We start from the raw sequence: 17,394 nt of genomic DNA, 5'->3' as shown, positions 1-17,394 counted from the left end.
TGCAAATGGGTAGCCTCCTGCTTCAAGGGTGGCAGGGACGCCCTGGGAACTGAGGACGCCCTGGGCATCAGATGGATCCTGAAGGCCACGAGGGGCTCCGGGGCTCCTGGGAGCCCGGGCCAGACTCAGGAGGGCCTCTGCCGGGAAGAGAAGGCTGAAGTGATGGTCTACACCTGTGCTGTTAGTGGCCACTCGCCACATGTCGCGAGTGAGTACTTGATACGTGGCTGGTCCCGGGGGAAATGTGCTGTAAGTGCAAGACACCGGATTTTGAAGATTTGTAGGAATAAAAGAATGTGAAGTGTGTTAATTTTTATGTTAATTGTATGTTGAAATGATAGTATTTTTACACTGGGCTAAATGAAATATACTATTAAGATTAATTTCACCTGTTTCTTTTTACTGGGTTTACTGTGGCTACTGGAAATTTGCATTTATTTTTTTAAGTTTATTTTGAGAGAGAGAGAGTGGAGGAGGGGCAGAGAGAGAGGGATAGAGAAAGAATCCCAAGCAGGGAAGCCCGATGCAGGGCTTGACCTCCCAACCCGCGAGATCATGACCTGAGCCAAGACGGACACTTAACCAACAGAGCCACCCAGGTACCCCTAGAAAATTTACGGTTATATATGTGGCCCATTCGATTTCTTTTTAAGTTCATTTATTTTGAGGGAGAATGAGGCAGAGGGGCAGAGAGAGAATCCCAAGCGGGCTGTGTGACTCAAGGCTCGATCCCACAATCTGTGAGATCGTGACCTGAGCTGAGATCAGAAGTCGGATGATTAACCAACTGAGCCACCCAGGCACCCTGGCTCGTTCCATTTCTAATGGACATGCTTGTCTGCACTTGAATGGCAAGAGCCACGTCCCCAGGCTGCCCCGCTTCCAGACCTCCAGCAGCCAGGTTTATACCCTAGCTCCAGCCCTCCACACACACCTCTACCCCAGGGCGGAGATCAAAGGAGTTTTCTCTGGAGGAATCAAACAGCCTCAGACAAAGGGCCTACAGATGGTGATGCTGGGGACCCCCCAACACAGTGGCCACTTCCAGGCCAGTCTCCCTGAGAGACATACCATGTACGTACCCCCCTACCCCCACCCCCACCCCACACACAGGGCCTTCAGTCAGCTCTGAAGTGACTCATTCTTTTTTTTTGTTTTTTTTTTTTAGTGTTTTTTTAAATGTGTATTTTTATTTTTGAAAGAGACAGAAGGCGAGCAGGGGAGGGCACAGAGAGAGGGAGACACAGAATCTGAAGCAGGCTCCAGGCTCTGAGCTGTCAGCACAGAGTCCAGCATGGGGCTGGAACCCACGAACTGCAAGATCATGACCTGAGCCAAAGCTGGATGCTTCACTGACTGAACCACCCAGGCATCCCATTCTTTTTTTTTTTTTTTTAAAGTTTGTTTGTTTGTTTATTTGTTTATTTATCTATCTATCTGTTTATTTATTTAGAGAGAATGCAAGCAGGGGAGGGGCAGAGAGAGAGGGACACAGAGAATCCCAAGCAGGTTCTGCACTGTCAGCACAGAGCCCCGCTGGGGGCTCAAACTCATGAACAGTAAGATCACGACCTGAGATCACGACCTGAGACACTTACCCAACTAAACCACTCAGGTGTCCCTAAAGTGACTCATTCTTAAACACGAACAGTCAAGGTCACCAACATCTGAGGAAAGCTGATTACATCAAAGGCAAGGACCAAAACAATCAGAGAGAAGGAACTCAGAGGAAACAGACCATGCAGGCTGCTGGAGGAACTTGAACAAACAACTCTAGGGAATATCATCAGAGAGATAAGAGGAAAGATCACCTCTGCAGGACCCAAACAGGATGCTGAAAACTGGGAGCATTCCAAGAACAAGGAAGAGGGCTTAGAAATTGAATACATGATAACCGAGATTTAAAAAACCCACAGATGGGTTGGAAGATAAAGACCAAGAATCGCCCAGAAAGCAGAACACAAAAGGAATGTAATGAAAAGCAGGAGGAAAGAAATGAGAAACTCAGGGGTCCGTTTCAGGATGTGTGCCATCTGATTAAAAGTTTCAGAAAGAGAGGATAAAAACCAAAGGGAAAGAAATCAAATAGGTGATGTTAAGAACATTGTCCAGGAAATGAAGGATGTGAGTTTCCAGATGAAAGGACCACCGGATGTCAGCAAAAAGGATGAAGGCAGTTCTCGTGGGGACACATCCCGATGGCATTTCAAAACACAGGGGACAGAGAGAGGCTTCTGTAGCTTACAAAGAGTAAAAATGCTCAGGAAACCGAATAATACAGCACATTCTATACCCAGCCGCCCAAATAGAAGGCCTCCAAAATTCTGGGGGGAAATGATTTTTCAACCTAATTTCTATGCCTGGGAAAACCACAAATTAGGTGTGAACGTTGAAAAAGATATTTTCAGATATGCAATGCAAAAACGTACTTTCCACGCACTCTTTGTTAGGTACCAGAACATGTGCCCCAACACAACTAGGGAGTAAACCAAGGGGAGGAGACAAGAAATAAAGGAATAAGATTTGCTGAGGAAAATGAAGGAAATTCTCAGCATGAGAGTGAGGGAACTAAGCAAGTCTAAAGAACCACCAGCCCAAATAGAGCAGGAGGGCAGAGGCTCTAAGAACACCGGTGGGTCTATTGGGTTGAATAGCATCCTCCCCAAATTCATAACTACCCAGAACTTTGTAGGGTGACCCTATTTGGAAATAAGGTCTTCGTAGGTGTAATCAGTTAAGAAGAGGCCATACATGGGGCGCCTGGGTGGCTCAGTTGGTTAAGCGTCCGACTGCGGCTCAGGTCATGATCCTGTGGTCTGTGAGTTCGAGCCCCGGGTTGGGCTCTGTGCTGACAGCTCAGCGACTGGAGCCCGCTTCGGATTCTGTGTCCCCTGTCTGTCTGCTGTTCCCTTGTTCATGCTCTGTCTCACTCTGTCTCTCATAAATAAATAAATGTTTAAAAAAATTTTTTTTAAAAAGAAGAGGCCATATGTATAAGGATGCCAGTTGTACTGGGCTCCTAATAATATGACTGGCATCCTTACAAGGAGGTCATGAGAGACACAGAGAGAAAGGACACATCGAGGGAAGAAGGCCACGTAAAGATGGAAGCAGAAATTGCAATGATGCAGCCACCAGCCAACAAACCACCAAGGACTACCAGCAACAACCGGAAGCCAGAAGAGAGGCACGGAGCATTTCATAAGGAATCAGCCCTGCCAGAACCTTGATTTTGAACTTCCGGCCCCCAGAACTGCGAGAGAATAAATGTCTATTGTTTCAAGCCACCAAGTTTGTGGTAATTCGTTAGGCAACCCCTAGGAAACGAATCCAGCAGGAAGAAGCCAAACAAATATGAACTAATAGATTTCCTGTTGGCATTGGTTGATTTGGAAAATAGCATTAAAGGGTTTTCAGGTTCTGGTGGAGAATTTAGGAGAATTAATGACAGCAACCCAAAACAAATAAATCAATTAAAAGTGACTCCATGAAGGGGCACCTGGGTGGCTCAGTCGGTTAAACGTCTGACTCTTGGTTTTGGCTTAGGTAATAATCTCGTGTTTAGTGAGTTCGAGTCCCATGTGGGGCCTGCACTGGCAATGCAGAGTCTGCTGGGGATTCTCTCCCTCTCTCTCTTTGTCCCTCCCCTGCTCATGCTCTCTCTCTCTCTCTCTCTCTCTGTCAAAAATAAATAAATAAACTTAAAAAAAAAAAAGGGACTCCATGAAAAACAAAAGGTTAAACATTGGAAGTAAAATCATTGTACATCACTTGGCTCAAGAGTAAACAACACTTACACAGACATAATGATATATACATTGACTCGAACTTAACCAAAAACTAAAAAACTAATGGTAGGATGGAGAACTTTATATCCTTATCTTCCATCCTAAGGAGGCAACCGGTAATGCCTCAGATGGACAAATCAGGAAACAGCAGAATCTTGTTCAGAAACATGAGAGTGAACATTAGAAGGACCAGCTAAGGAATCTTAAGGGTGTTACCTCTGCGGAGGAGAAGTGGGGGCAGAAGACTGCTTTTTTTTCACCCTATTTAATTCCTTATATTTAAAAAAATTTTTTTTCAACGTTTATTTATTTTTGGGACAGAGAGAGACAGAGCATGAACGGGGGAGGGGCAGAGAGAGAGGGAGACACAGAATCGGAAACAGGCTCCAGGCTCTGAGCCATCAGCCCAGAGCCCGACACGGGGCTTGAATTCATGGACCGCGAGATCGTGACCTGGCTGAAGTCGGACGCTTAACCGACTGCGCCACCCAGGCGCCCCCACCCTATTTAATTCCTTAAACCAAGTATGTGCATGACTTTAATAAAAATAACACTAAAAAAAAAAAATTCCCTGCCTTCGGGTGCCTGGGTGGCTCAGTCTGTTGAGCCCCTGACTTCAGCTCAGACCATGATCTTGCCGATTGTGGGTGCGAGCCCCACGTCAGGCTCTGTGTTGTCAGCATGGAATCTGCTTCAGATCCTCTGTCTCCCTCTCTCTCTGTCCCTTCCCCATTTGCACTCTCTCTCTCTCAAAAATAAATAAACATTTAAAAAAAAATTCCTGCCTCAATTTTGAATGCTTTGGGCAAAAACATGGGTTCTGAAAGGCTTCCTGTTCACCGCCTTCCATCTTTAACAGAGTTGGTGGAAAGCGGGAGAACCGATAATGCCTTGATTTAGGGTTCGTAGTGTGGTCCCCAGACTAGCAGTATCAGAGTCATTCGGGGACTCGTTAGAAATCCAGAGTCTCTGGCTACAGGCAAGGCCAACTGGCTCAGAGGCACAGAACGTGGGGTCCAGCCAGCTGGGTTTGACACACCCTCCATGTGACTCTTGATATTGGCTCCACTTGGAGAACCACCAGCTCAGTGAGTGGGAGCTTCGTTCGTCCCCATAAAAGCCAGAGGTATGGCCCGTTTCCAGGCACAGACTGACACCCCAGCCACCTTGCGAAAAGTAAAAGTGTCCGCTAAGTCAAAAACTTCAATAGCGTCCACTCCTTCTGATTCAGTGATCCTAATTCTAGGATTCCGTATTACACATGGAAATAAGCTTTGCCCATAAAAGTATTCATCACTGTGTTACCTATGATGGTGGAAAATCAGAAACAACCTAAATGCCCACATGATAGGTATTGGGTTAAATACACCCATAGACTAGTTAAAAATGTTTATCGGCAGAGGCGGAAGGATACAGAGCATGCTTACATGTTAGTGGAAAGAAGCAGGATTCAAAATTCTCCATACGGCATGAGCACAACAATGTGGGGGGAAAAAACGGAGGAGGAAACATAGTCTGGAAGGAAACCCTTCCAAAGTGTTCAATAGATGGGACCGAGGTTAAGTTTTTTTCTACTTAATTTTTTTTTTTCTTTGCGAAGTCTTACAGCGAGCGCGTGTGTACTCATTTAAGCAACCTATCTCTGGGGAGACAAGTTGGCGGACAAATTGAGAAGGGGCCACTGCTTTCGCAAGAGAAAGGCTTCTCCCAGTTGGAGAACTTTAGACCTTCGTGAGCCCCTTCAGGGTCTCCTTAGGGCTGTGCAGGCAGAGAGGGGGGGAGGGGAGGAACCCCTGATTTATGTGCTGTTCCACCCCCAGGGTCTGGCATATTGTAGATGCTCAGTAAATATTTGAGGAAGAAAGGGGGGCTTTCTAAAAACTTGTGATGGAGATGTCACAATGCAATTTTATCTCCCCACCAGACTGTGACTCCTTTGAATGATGGAACTTTCGTCTACGGCCATACCACACTGAACACGCCTGATCTTATCTGAATGATGGGACTTTTTTGGTTTGGGTTTTGTAATCTCTAGAAGCCCCTCTGAACACAAAGAAGTGGTCAAAGAAAGCTGAATAAATTATGATCCTGATATTATAGATAATGAAACTGCCCATGTTCATATGGCAAGGTCATGGCAGATCTGGGCGTCAAGGTCAGTGAACTAGGTTTTGAACTGGGTGCTTTTTGGGGGGCAGTCAACTGCATAAAGCAAGTCCCTGGTCCCCCAGCACTCTGGGACGACTGGCCTATGCAGAAATCCAAAGATCTGCAGAGTCCTCCCTACAGCTCCCGCTGGCCAAAGGTCATGTGCTAATTAGGCTGCCAAAGTCTACAGGAGGGCTCAGCGAGCTCTAGCTCAGATGACTTCCCTGATGTGAGGAGATAGGGCCTCTGCCTGTAAGGATTTAGACAAGCAGAAAAGACAGCATTCCTGGCAGGGGCACTTCTTAATTAAAGGCACCAAGAAGAAAACAAATGAAATTAATGGCTGGTACACGTGACTATCCTTGTAAGCATGTGAAGCGCTCAGAAGAATCTGGCGATCTTTCCAGAACCCAGTGGGTAACTTACATATGTTTATCAAATGAACAGTTGATGGATGGTTGAGTGGATGGATGGATGGATGGATGGGTACATGGATGGATGGATGGATGAATGGATGGATGGATGGATGGACGGACAGACGGATGGACAGATGGATAGATGTCCATCAATGGCAGAATAGGAGTTAAGGGGCTCTGGAAACAGACAGGCTTTGGTTTGAATCCTGGGTTTGCCCTTGTCTGAAGTGTGAGCTGAGGATATTACCTCATGTCCTTGAGCCAGGTTTCTTTGAGAAGCTTCTGGAAGTTGTGCCAATAAAATAATGCATGTAAAGTACCGCGCTCATAGTAAGTGCTCAAGAAATGGGAGTTATCATCTGCATTGGTCAGAAAGGGAAGGGGGAAGAGATTCGATGGAGGCTGAGTTGGCTGTCTTACTACTATGTCGTCTCCTTCCTACAAAGGAATCCTGAATTTCCTTTGGGAAGCCATGTGGTTTGAGTAGCTTAAGCCAATCAGTGTATTCCTCAGGTCAGGGAATGTGTATGAGACAAAGTGGTCCAATCAGGGTGAACCTCAGAGTATTTGCTGCGAATGCTGGGACACGGCCTTTTGCTCTCCTTAGAGGTAACAAGGAAGCTGGTAGCCCAGAAGCTGCTGGCAGTTCCACTGGGAGCACCAGCCTAATGACAAAGCTGATGTTCTGGAAGGCAAAGTGGAAAGACACGAAGAAATGTTGTTGAGCTGCTGGATCCAGCCTCACCTGAAGTTGGTGACCCTGGACTTTCAGACAGATAAGCCAATTAATTTCTTTTATGTTTAAAGCTGATCTAAGCCAGATTTTCTATAGTCAAAAGTACCCTGATATAGAAAGGAAGCAAGAATGAAAATATACGAATAAATGTCTAAGGAAGATGAAACAAGGGTGGGGGGTATCACACTGTAAGAGACTTTGGATGGCAGAAATTGGGGCTAAATTTTAGCTGTTAATTCCCACTTGACATACAAACAAACCAAAGCCAGGGGGTTAAACAAGAAGCAACTTGCCGAGGGGTGCCTGAGTGGCTCAGTTGGTTAAACATCCGACTCTGGGTTACGGCTCAGGTCATGATCTCATGGTTCATGGGTTCGAGTCCCGCATAAGGCTCTGTGCTGACAGTGCGGAGCCTGCTTGGGATTCTCTCTCTCCCTCTCTCTCTGCCCCTCCCCTGCTCTCTCTCTCTCTCTCTCTCTCAAAAATAAACATTAAAAAAAAAAAAAGCAGCAGCAACTTGCCTAAGATGACACAAGATAGCTAACTTAACGAAGTGTGGGGCTGGAACTCAAAACCAAATCCTCTGACTCAGTGCCCTTTCCCACATACACACAGCCATTATACCTACGGAGAAACATACCCCATCCGAGGGCAACAAATCCCTGGAGGCACTTCTTTTCTGAGAAGAAGGAGATGACGAGGAGCGTGTGAAGGTAGAGGCCTTCCACCAGCAGCCAGGCATAGTTGGCCATGATGCAGTACTGGAAGAAAGCCATGACCAGCTTACAGCCCACCTGGACAGAGAGAGGCAGGTGAGCCCCAGGCTGGGTAACCATGGGCTTCCCTCTGGTGGCCACCCCCAAAGGAAGTGACACGGTATGCCGCAGACCGAGTCCCTGAGGTTCATGGCCATCCCCTGTGGCCTTCCATTATCGGAAGACCAGGCCCACAGAGTTCTCTAGAGGGTGGAACTCAACATGCCAGCAAGCTCAGTCAAAAAGGTTAATGGGCCATCACAGAAGCAGGAACTACATTCAAATTCTGGAACTGGCTGCCAGTTGTAAACCTGTGTCAGATGTCGCCCGACTCCCAAGTTCCTCATTTGCAGATGAGGAAAGAAGCCTGGAGAAGGAAAGGGATTTCTGAGCAAAGGGTTAACAAAATCCTTTCCATGCTGTTTCCCCAGAAACGGTTGAAGGGATGTACCAATTATGTTAGCAGGCAACACTGACAGTGAAAATGGCCCCTGACTGGCACTCTGCATCTGTTCTGGAGACCTCTAAATACCGGATGGGGGCACTTGATTCAGTGACATTACAGGCTTGTCTCTTGCCAGGATCACTGGAAGCTATGCCTGGGGGGATGTGGGGCACGGGACTTGGGCGCCAGCAAGGAAACCATTCCCACACTACAAGGGTCCCTTTCCTTTCACTGCGCTGTCCCCTGGGGAGAGGACAGCTCCTGGAATGGCCCGAGGGCTGCTGCATGGACTGCTTCGAGGTCACATCCACAGAGGAGAGGCACCTGGTACTGTCCTGCTGGCCAGCTGTGGTTCCTGCCTTACGGCCACCCACAGACTCTGCTTCTCAGAGGTTCCCATGCTTGGCTCGCGAGTCTAATGTTTAGTAGAACCCTAGAAGGTTCCTTGTGGCGCATTGCTGGACTTTCCCGGCTGGTCAGTGAGAGGGTAGGGTCTGAATTTAAGTCTTCTGACTCCCACACTGGTTACTCTTACTTCAGCCTGCCAATCTCCCTAAGGGATAGGGCCCTCCTGCAGGGATGGCTCAGTTTGAGTCAAAATACATACACACACACACACACACACACACACACACACAACTACAAATGGTACAAACTTAACAGATCTGTTAAGGAATTACAGATGTGAGTGGTGGGAAGTGACAGGCAGGTTGACTGAACCAATCTCAACCTCCAATCCCTTTCTCTCTTGTTGGCCTCTGCTGTGGAGACTATGATGGTAAAAAAAAAAAAAAACAACCTCAATCTCCCAGCCTCCTTTGCAGTTAGGTGTGGTCACATGACATGGTTCTAGCCAACGAGATGTAGATGGGTGTCTTGGGGTGAGGATTCTTTCCCACCATAAAAAGGCAAAGCTGCCCAAAGACAAAAAAAAAGTTTCATCTTGACTCTTTTTTTTTTTTGTGCCTGGAACATGGATGTGAAGCCTGGGGTTGTGGCAGCCGTATTGTAAACATGCAGTGTAAAGCATGGAATCAAACATGGCAGAGCAGAAAGAGGGAAAATGACTGGGCCCACCATGGCATCATGGAGACACTGTGCCACCTCTAGATTGCCCATCTGTGGACTGCTTATATGGGAAACAACTCCTGTCTGTTTAAGCCACTGATGTGCAGTTTTCTGTTATATGCAGCAAAAGAGAGTCTCAACTGATACACAGAGAGATATTGCTAAGAAATAAGGCTCTCTAAGCACTCAGAAGGAGAAAAGTGTTAGACTTAGCAAAACAATTGTACTGCAGACCTGTGTGTGCAGATATACAGGCATACGCTCATACTTTTCTTTCTACCACCTACCTCAACCCTCTTTAAACTTGACCATCTGTCTACAGTTAGGACTCTGCAGATGAAGGGAAAAGACAAGCCTTGCTATACATCTAATTGCCACAGTGGCTAATCCACTCCTGGATGCTGGGAGTTGAAGGGCAGCCCCCAGGGGCTTCCTGACAAACTGCTCGCATACATGACCCAGACCTTGCATGGGGAGACATGGGACTCTCCCCAAACCTCCTGGCCCGGCTCCAGTACTGGGCCCTCTACGAAGCATTGGGTGCAGCCTCGCAGGGACCTTCGGGAAGGGCAAAGTGGCTACCACCCTCTCCAAAGTCAGGCTGGGGAGAGCGGGCCGCCCTGGCCACACCCCAGGGCACGCAGGCATGTTACCCTGTGGGCATCACAGTGAGCGACATCGTCCGAAGAGAAGAGGACCGCGTCCTTGATGAAGTTGGACAGGGCACGCAGGATGAAGGACACAAACAGGTGCATGTGGATGTAGTTGCGGGTGCAGTGGAGCCTCCTGGAGGGAGAGAATGCAGGGCCCTAGGGGCCAGAACCACAAGGGCTGTACAACCTCGAGCAAGCCTTTTCACCTTCCAGAGACTTTGTTTCCTCCTCTGCCGGAGGGCTCAGCGTCGGTTGCTTGCTCCTTGTCTTCTGGTACGAGAACCACGCTCTCTTATGGGGAACCCACTGCAGCTCTGGGTGGGGGCGACTCCACCCTCCCACCCTGTTGACAGACTAGACCAATCACAGTACGCCACCCCTGGCTCAGGTTGGGCATGTGATCCAAGCCCAGCCTATGAGAACAACCCCCGCCCCCCATTCCCCCCAGGACTTTTCATTGCATCTAATGGAGAAGAGGCTCTCTTTGTCCTGGTGTTACCTAGCTGGTGGAAGGTGCCCCTGCAGAGAGCCTGCCTGAGGATGTGGCCAACGCAGACTGGAGAAAGGGAGGGAGACACATCTAGTTCTGCTGATACATTTGACCGCCTCGAGCCGGCCATTCCTAAAGCCAGAGACCCCTGAACTTGTCAGTTATGTGTGCCAGGTCACCTTTGCTTTCTTAAACTGTTTTTTTTTTTAATTTTTTTTAATGTTTATTTATTTTTGAGACAGGGAGAGACAGAGCATGAACGGGGGACGGTCAGAGAGAGAGAGGGAGACACAGAATCTGAAACAAGCTCCAGGCTCTGAGCTGTCAGCACAGAGCCCGACGCGGGGCTCGAACTCGCGGACCGCGAGATCGTGACCTGAGCCGAAGTCGGATGCTTAACCGACTGAGCCACCCAGGCGCCCCTTCTTAAACTGTTTTAAGGTGGATTTCTGTTTCTTGTACCCAAGAGTCTGGCTAACATACTTGTAAAATGGGGGTGATAATACCTACCTTAGAGCATTGTGTGAAAATCAGAAATAGTACATGTAAAGCAACTGTGCGTTACGTTCTTAGTTATATATACCGAGTCAATGTTGAATGCATAAAAGAATGAACGAGGTCTCAGAAACATCAATGTTTTGCCACAGGTAACATTTAGATCAAGGGCTAACAAAGTGTCCCACCCAGACCTTCCTTTCTCTTGGCCCAAGCAACTGAAAAAGACGCAAAATCTGTGTCTGCGGAAGGCTGGGGAGACAGAGCTGGCAGTGTGTTCTCACCGGAAAGCACAGAGGACGCTGAGGGCAACCAGGAGCATCACCAGGGAGGAGCTATAGCCCACGGTGTACATGACCTTCAGCTTCAGCAGGTACTCGTGCTGCAGAGAGAGGCATGCATCAGTCCCAGCCTGAGTGCACCTGCTCAGGCTGCTTGAACCTTTCAACTCTTAATGCTGTGCTGATCCAACTCCACGGACATCAGTTCACAGACTCGGAACACCTTGGCTTCGGTAAAGATCTTGGGGATCATCGGATGCCAACTCAAACTTCTACCCCGTGTATAGGACCCCTTACCCCCACCCCGAATTCAAGCCTTTGCTGGAATACCTCCAAGGATTCAGTGCTCACTGCCTTTTGAGGAAGTCGTCTGGTATACAACAGGGCAGAATATTAGATAGTTTTTTCTCATGTGAGACTAAAACCTATTTTAAATTGCAGCTATTTGTCCCAATTCTGCTTCTGGAGCCACTTAAAATAAACTGAATTTGTCATGTACCTAAGACCTGTCATTATTTTTTAAATTGTTTTTCAAAGAGTTTATTTATCTTTGAGAGACAGAGCGTGAGGTGGAGAGGGACAGAGACAGAGACAGAGAGAGGGAGAGAGGGAGACACAGAATCCAAAGTGGGGCTCCAGGCTCTCAGCGGTCAGCACAGAGCCCCACACTGGGCTCGAACCCATGAACCATGAGATCATGCCCTGAGCCCAAGTCGGAAGCTTAACTGACTCAGCCACCCAGGGGCCCCTCTGTCATTATTTTTTTTAAATAAACTTTTCATTTTAGAATAGTTTTGGACTTATAGAAGAGTTGCAAAGATCTTAGAGAGGTCTGTCATTTCTTCAACGTTTATTTATTTTTGGGACAGAGAGAGACAGAGCATGAACGGAGGAGGGGCAGAGAGAGAGGGAGACACAGAATCGGAAACAGGCTCCAGGCTCTGAGCCATCAGCCCAGAGCCCGACGCGGGGCTCGAACTCACGGACCGCGAGATCGTGACCTGGCTGAAGTCGGACGCTTAACCGACTGCGCCACCCAGGCGCCCCGGTCTGTCATTTCTTAATACAGCTTTTCTACCCTCTCACCTCTCACATGTATTTTAGCCTTACATTTTTCCTGTGCCTTCCGTATCTTTCCACAGTCCTTTATCCTTCTGCTCAAGTAATATGCTCCAGTTTGTCAATGCCCTTCCTAAATAAGACACCCAGAATGGACAGCTGGAAAGATCTAGTGTATTCTCTGACCAGGAAGGAGTAGAGTGGGACCATCACCTCCCCGGACCCATACACTGCACTTACACTAACACAGCCAAGCAGGCATTTACTTAACGTAGCCAACAGCCCCTTCACATTACTGACTCATCTTTGATTCAGAAAGATCTCAATGGAGGGGCGCCTGGGTGGCTCAAGTTGGTTGAGTGTCCAATTCTTGATTTCCGCTCAGTCCATGATCTCATGGTTCATAGGATCGAGTCCCCATGCTGTCAGCACAGAGCCTGCTTGGGATTTTCTCTCTCCCTCTCTGTTGCGCGCACTCTCTCTCTCTCTCTCTCTGCCCTTCTCCTGCTCATGTGCACACACACACTTTCTTACTCCCTCTCTCTCTTTCAAAATAAATAAATAAACTTAAACAAGACAACAACAACAGAAAAGAAAGATCTCAATGGAATGGAAGAATGTGACACATAAAGATCAATTTAAGACCTACATCTTTTAGGTTCAAAAAAATAAATTGTACGACAATCTGAAAAAGAATCAAGAAAAAAATTTAAACCAACAATGCTGTACTGTCTATTGCCAATCAAATTAACAAATACTTAATGGTAATAATATTCTATGCAGGTGAGAGTGTAGTGGGAGCAAAAATTGCTTCAATCTCTCTGGAAAGCAGCATGTATCGAGAACCTTTTTTTTTTTTTTTTTAATTTTTTTTTTTCAACGTTTATTTATTTTTGGGACAGAGAGAGACAGAGCATGAACGGGGGAGGGGCAGAGAGAGAGGGAGACACAGAATCGGAAACAGGCTCCAGGCTCTGAGCCATCAGCCCAGAGCCTGACGCGGGGCTCGAACTCATGGACCGCGAGATCGTGACCTGGCTGAAGTCGGACGCTTAACCGACTGCGCCACCCAGGCGCCCCAAGAACCTTTGACATATGCATTCTTTTTGACCTCCCTTCTACCACTAGGGATTAATCCTAAGAAGTAAGCACAAATGGAAAAGCATATTTATGTATCAAGATGTTTATCACAGAACGATTTGCGATGAAAAAGGACTCAAATGTCCAACAATAGAACAATTAACTAAATTATTTCAAATCAAATTATTTTAATGTGACTCCACCATTGAAATGCAGCTTACCAAGGGTTTTTTTTTTTTTTTAATTTTTTTTTTTTTTTCAACGTTTATTCATCTTTGGGACAGAGAGAGACAGAGCATGAACGGGGGAGTGGCAGAGAGAGAGGGAGACACAGAATTGGAAACAGGCTCCAGGCTCTGAGCCATCAGCCCAGAGCCCGACGCGGGGCTCGAACTCACGGACCGCGAGATCGTGACCTGGCTGAAGTCGGACGCTCAACCGACTGCGCCACCCAGGCGCCCCTTACCAAGGGTTTTAAACGAGGTCAGAATGTGCTAAGAGTGTAATGTTAAGTGAAAAGGCACAGTACAAATTTTACATGTACAGTGTGATTCCTGCTATACGTTTAAAAAAGTGTTAGGTTGCATTACATGAAATCGCCCTTTTTTATAGATCAAATTGCCCTTTTTTATAGATCAAATGATTGAAATGATTTCATGTGATTCAATTTCAAACATGCACGGAAAAAAGATTGTAAAAAGATTGAAAAAAGATGTAAAAAGATGTTAGAGGTTAATAATGGTTAACTTTGGATGATAAGTTTGTGGCTAGAGTGGTTATTTTTATTTGTATTTTTTCTACTCTTTTCATTTTTCTCCAGTGGGTAAGTACTATGGTATAATCAGAAGAAAAGGGTAATTAATTAAAAAAAAAAACAAAAAAACAAAAAAAAAAACAGGCACAAGAATAGTATTGGGGAAATCTTGCTGACAGCTGTTCATATGAAAATGACCTTGAGGTTCAAATGGCCCAAGCTCCGTGGTGTTAAGAAATGTACCGTAGGGAGGGGCGCCTGGGTGGCTCAGTCGGTTAAGCGGCCGACTTCGGCTCAGGTCATGATCTCACGGTCTGTTAGTTCGAGCCCCGCGTCGGGCTCTGTGCTGACAGCTCAGAGCCTGGAGCCTGTTTCAGATCTGTGTCTCCCTCTCTCCCTGCCCCTTACCTGCATATGCTCTGTATCTCTCTCAAAAATAAATAAACATTAAAAAAAAAAAAAAAAAGAAATGTACCGTAGGGAAAGAACACAGGCTTCAGAGCCAAGAGACAAGGTTTCCAAACCCACGACTGTTACTCACCAGCTGTGTGACCTTGGGCAAATTACTTAACTTCTCTGAGCCTCAGATTCCTCATCTGTAAAATGGGGATAATATCTACCTTGCAGGCTCATTGGAAGAACAAATAAAGTATCAGGTAGAATATCTAGACAATGCCTGGCACTTAGAAGACACTCGGGGCATGTTCATTTTTCCCCACCTCCACCCTCCACCCCATCATCCACCCTTCAACATGAGTCACCAGTCCAAGATTATGGTATGAACTATGAGGTATAAGATAGCTGCTAAAAAACTTAGGCCTCTTCTCAGTTACAGTAATGAAGTGCTGTGGGGACAGTGGACAAAGTTGGAACGTTTGGAGTGTTTCGTCCAGTTCTGGGCATCATGCTATTTTAAGAAGCACATTAATAAACTGGAACATTTCTGGAGAAGGGAAGAAGGCATGGAAAACACTGGGTACATTATGCCTTGAGGAAACTAACAAATAAACTTAGGGAAGAGAAAGATTAGAATGATTGACAGGTAGAAGCGTAAGACCCAATCGGTGAGCTCCAGTGGGACGAAGTTACCAAGAAGAAATCTGACTCAGAGTGCCCGAAAGTTTTCTGAAAGCAAGAGGTGGCCTTCGATGGGATGGCTGTCATGTGACATTGAGCTTCCCCACTAATGTGACGGCGGTCCCAGAAGCCAGGAGCCACCTCCCAGGGACAAGAAAGAGAGCCAAGAGGGTGGTAGGTTGCATTAGATCCATACTGCCTAGACTTTGGGATATTAAAGAGCAGTCAGATGTCAAGAAATTAGAGGCCCCAGCTGTCAGCCGATAATCTTGCCACGGGCAGGATGAGCCGCATGCTAGAGGGCATGAGCCTCACTCCTGAGGACACCTGGCTTTGCAGCTCTCAGTTCAGAAACAGATTTGGGCCCGTCTGTGGCAGTGTGAGGAGGCATGGGGTGACAAGTATGGGGCGTTCAGGCTGATTACTCTGCACTGTCCTGTGGCTGGGTTCATTATTGCCGGGGGACCCTCAGGATACCAGCCAACTCTACTCATTCCTGTGTTATGTCTTTAAGTTCGGACCCAGAAAAAGCCCTGCTCCTAGGGGGCTTGATATGACCTGAGTGCCCCAGCCCTCGATAATCTATAACGGTGCACCAGTCCTCACAGGGCATCGGGTCCAGAAGCCCTGGATCAAGTTGCCTGTCTCTGCTGCGTTTCTTGACTAGGCCACTTTCCTTCTATATCCTTTAGAGCAGGGGTCAGCAGGCTTTTTCTGTAAAGGGACAGATAATAAACGTTTTAGACTTTGGGAGCCATTTGGTCTCTTGCAACTACTTAACTCTGCCCTTGTAGTGCAAATGGGCGTAGCTATGTTTCAATAAAACTTTAGTGGCAAAAGCAGGCGGTGGGCTGGATTTGGCTCAAGAGCTATAGTTTGCCCAACTCTGCTCCAGGTAAGCAAACCTGGTCTTTCTGCTAATCTGAGTCCGCTATTGACTTTTGTTAATGAATAGAGTATTATGTGCCAAGTAAGGAAATTAAAAAAAAAGACAACCAACAAATGTATATTTCCATCACCCTTTGATTAAAAGAAAAAAGACATTTCAACAATAAGAAATAGGATGATTCAAACCTCAGGATAAAAGGCAAAGTGTGTGGACCAACATCTAGGCACCAGGAAATCACGCTGGTCTGGAAACACTTCCGATCTTGGGAATTTTAATTTTTTTAATTTTTTAACTTTTTTATGTGAGCTGAAGCCAAGGTAAGTCTCCTTTCCACTATTTTTGGCCAATTAATATTCTGAGTTAAGTCCAAACTTTGCATTTACCTTTGTTAACTCTTAGTTCCTTGTTTGGAGATGTTACAGTTTCAAACCTGGATGGATATCATGGTTAAGGCCCTGGGCTTTGTTCTTTCCCAGCTGATTAGTCTAAGCCAACAGAGTCTCAAATGTGGTTTCAGTAGACATAACTCACAAAAACAAGAGGTCCCTGGGGTCTCAACAATTCTTAAGAGTATAAAAGGATCCCAAGGCCAGAAGGTTTGAGAACCACTGACCTAGGCCTATCCTGTATTCCACCCCCTGCCAGGGACGGTCGAGGGGTGGGCAGGCTCAAGTCACTGGGCCACTGAGATGTGAGGACAGCTTGCTGGGGTTTGGTAAAGAAGCTTTCTTGGGGCGCCTGGGTGGCTCAGTCATTTAAGCGTCTGACTTCTGCTCAGGTCATGATCTCATGGTTCGTAAGTTCGAGCCCTGCGTCAGGCTGTCTGCTGTCACACCAGAGCCTGCTTTGGATCCTCTGTCCCCCTCTGTCTCTGCCTCTCCCCCACTTGTGCACTCTCTCCGTCTCTCTCAAAAATAAATAAATTAACTTTAAACAAAATTAAAAAAAAAAAGAAGAAGCTTTCTTGCTCTCAGGAAGGAGCCATAGGAACTCGGGCTATCCCTTCTCCTGGACAAGCAGGCACAGGGGAGTCTGTGGCTATGGTCACCAATGGCAGTCATCTTACATCGAGGGAGGTGCCAGCCTGGGGAAGGAACCATCAGGATAGCAGGGAGAGAAATGGAGAGAGCCCGGTCCTTGGGCAGCTTCTTAGTGCCACTTTATAAGAGCCATGGAGGCTGTTCTCTGCAGCCCAGTTCCATGAGCCACATTCGTTTATTAGGCAAGTTGGAAATTTCTTTCTTGCAGCCCAAAACATTC

The 17,394-nt window shown here is 46.8% G+C and overlaps 1 protein-coding gene across 4 annotated transcripts in view; it reads right to left on the bottom strand.

The window, feature by feature from the left end:
* Nucleotides 1-17,394, bottom strand: part of SCTR (secretin receptor) — an 87,536-nt gene that overhangs the window by 22,061 nt on the left and 48,081 nt on the right. For 3 of the 4 annotated variants that reach the window (XR_006712801.1, XM_045479532.1, XM_045479531.1), the window contains exons 5-7: nucleotides 11,279-11,376; nucleotides 10,010-10,142; nucleotides 7,729-7,882 (exon numbers count right to left, since the gene is read on the bottom strand). Coding sequence is in view for 3 of the 4 variants with exons in the window: in XM_045479532.1 (XP_045335488.1) it covers nucleotides 7,729-7,882; nucleotides 10,010-10,142; nucleotides 11,279-11,376 (385 nt within the window). In the remaining variant the exon portion in view is untranslated. The remainder of the gene's footprint in view (nucleotides 1-7,728; nucleotides 7,883-10,009; nucleotides 10,143-11,278; nucleotides 11,377-17,394) is intronic. The other variant, XM_045479533.1, reaches the window with a different exon arrangement.

This window comes from Leopardus geoffroyi, chromosome C1 (assembly GCF_018350155.1).
Source record: "Leopardus geoffroyi isolate Oge1 chromosome C1, O.geoffroyi_Oge1_pat1.0, whole genome shotgun sequence".
Classification (NCBI taxonomy): Eukaryota; Metazoa; Chordata; class Mammalia; order Carnivora; family Felidae; genus Leopardus; species Leopardus geoffroyi.
Note: the sequence above shows the minus strand (reverse complement) of the source record. Positions and strands in the feature narration are given on the sequence as shown.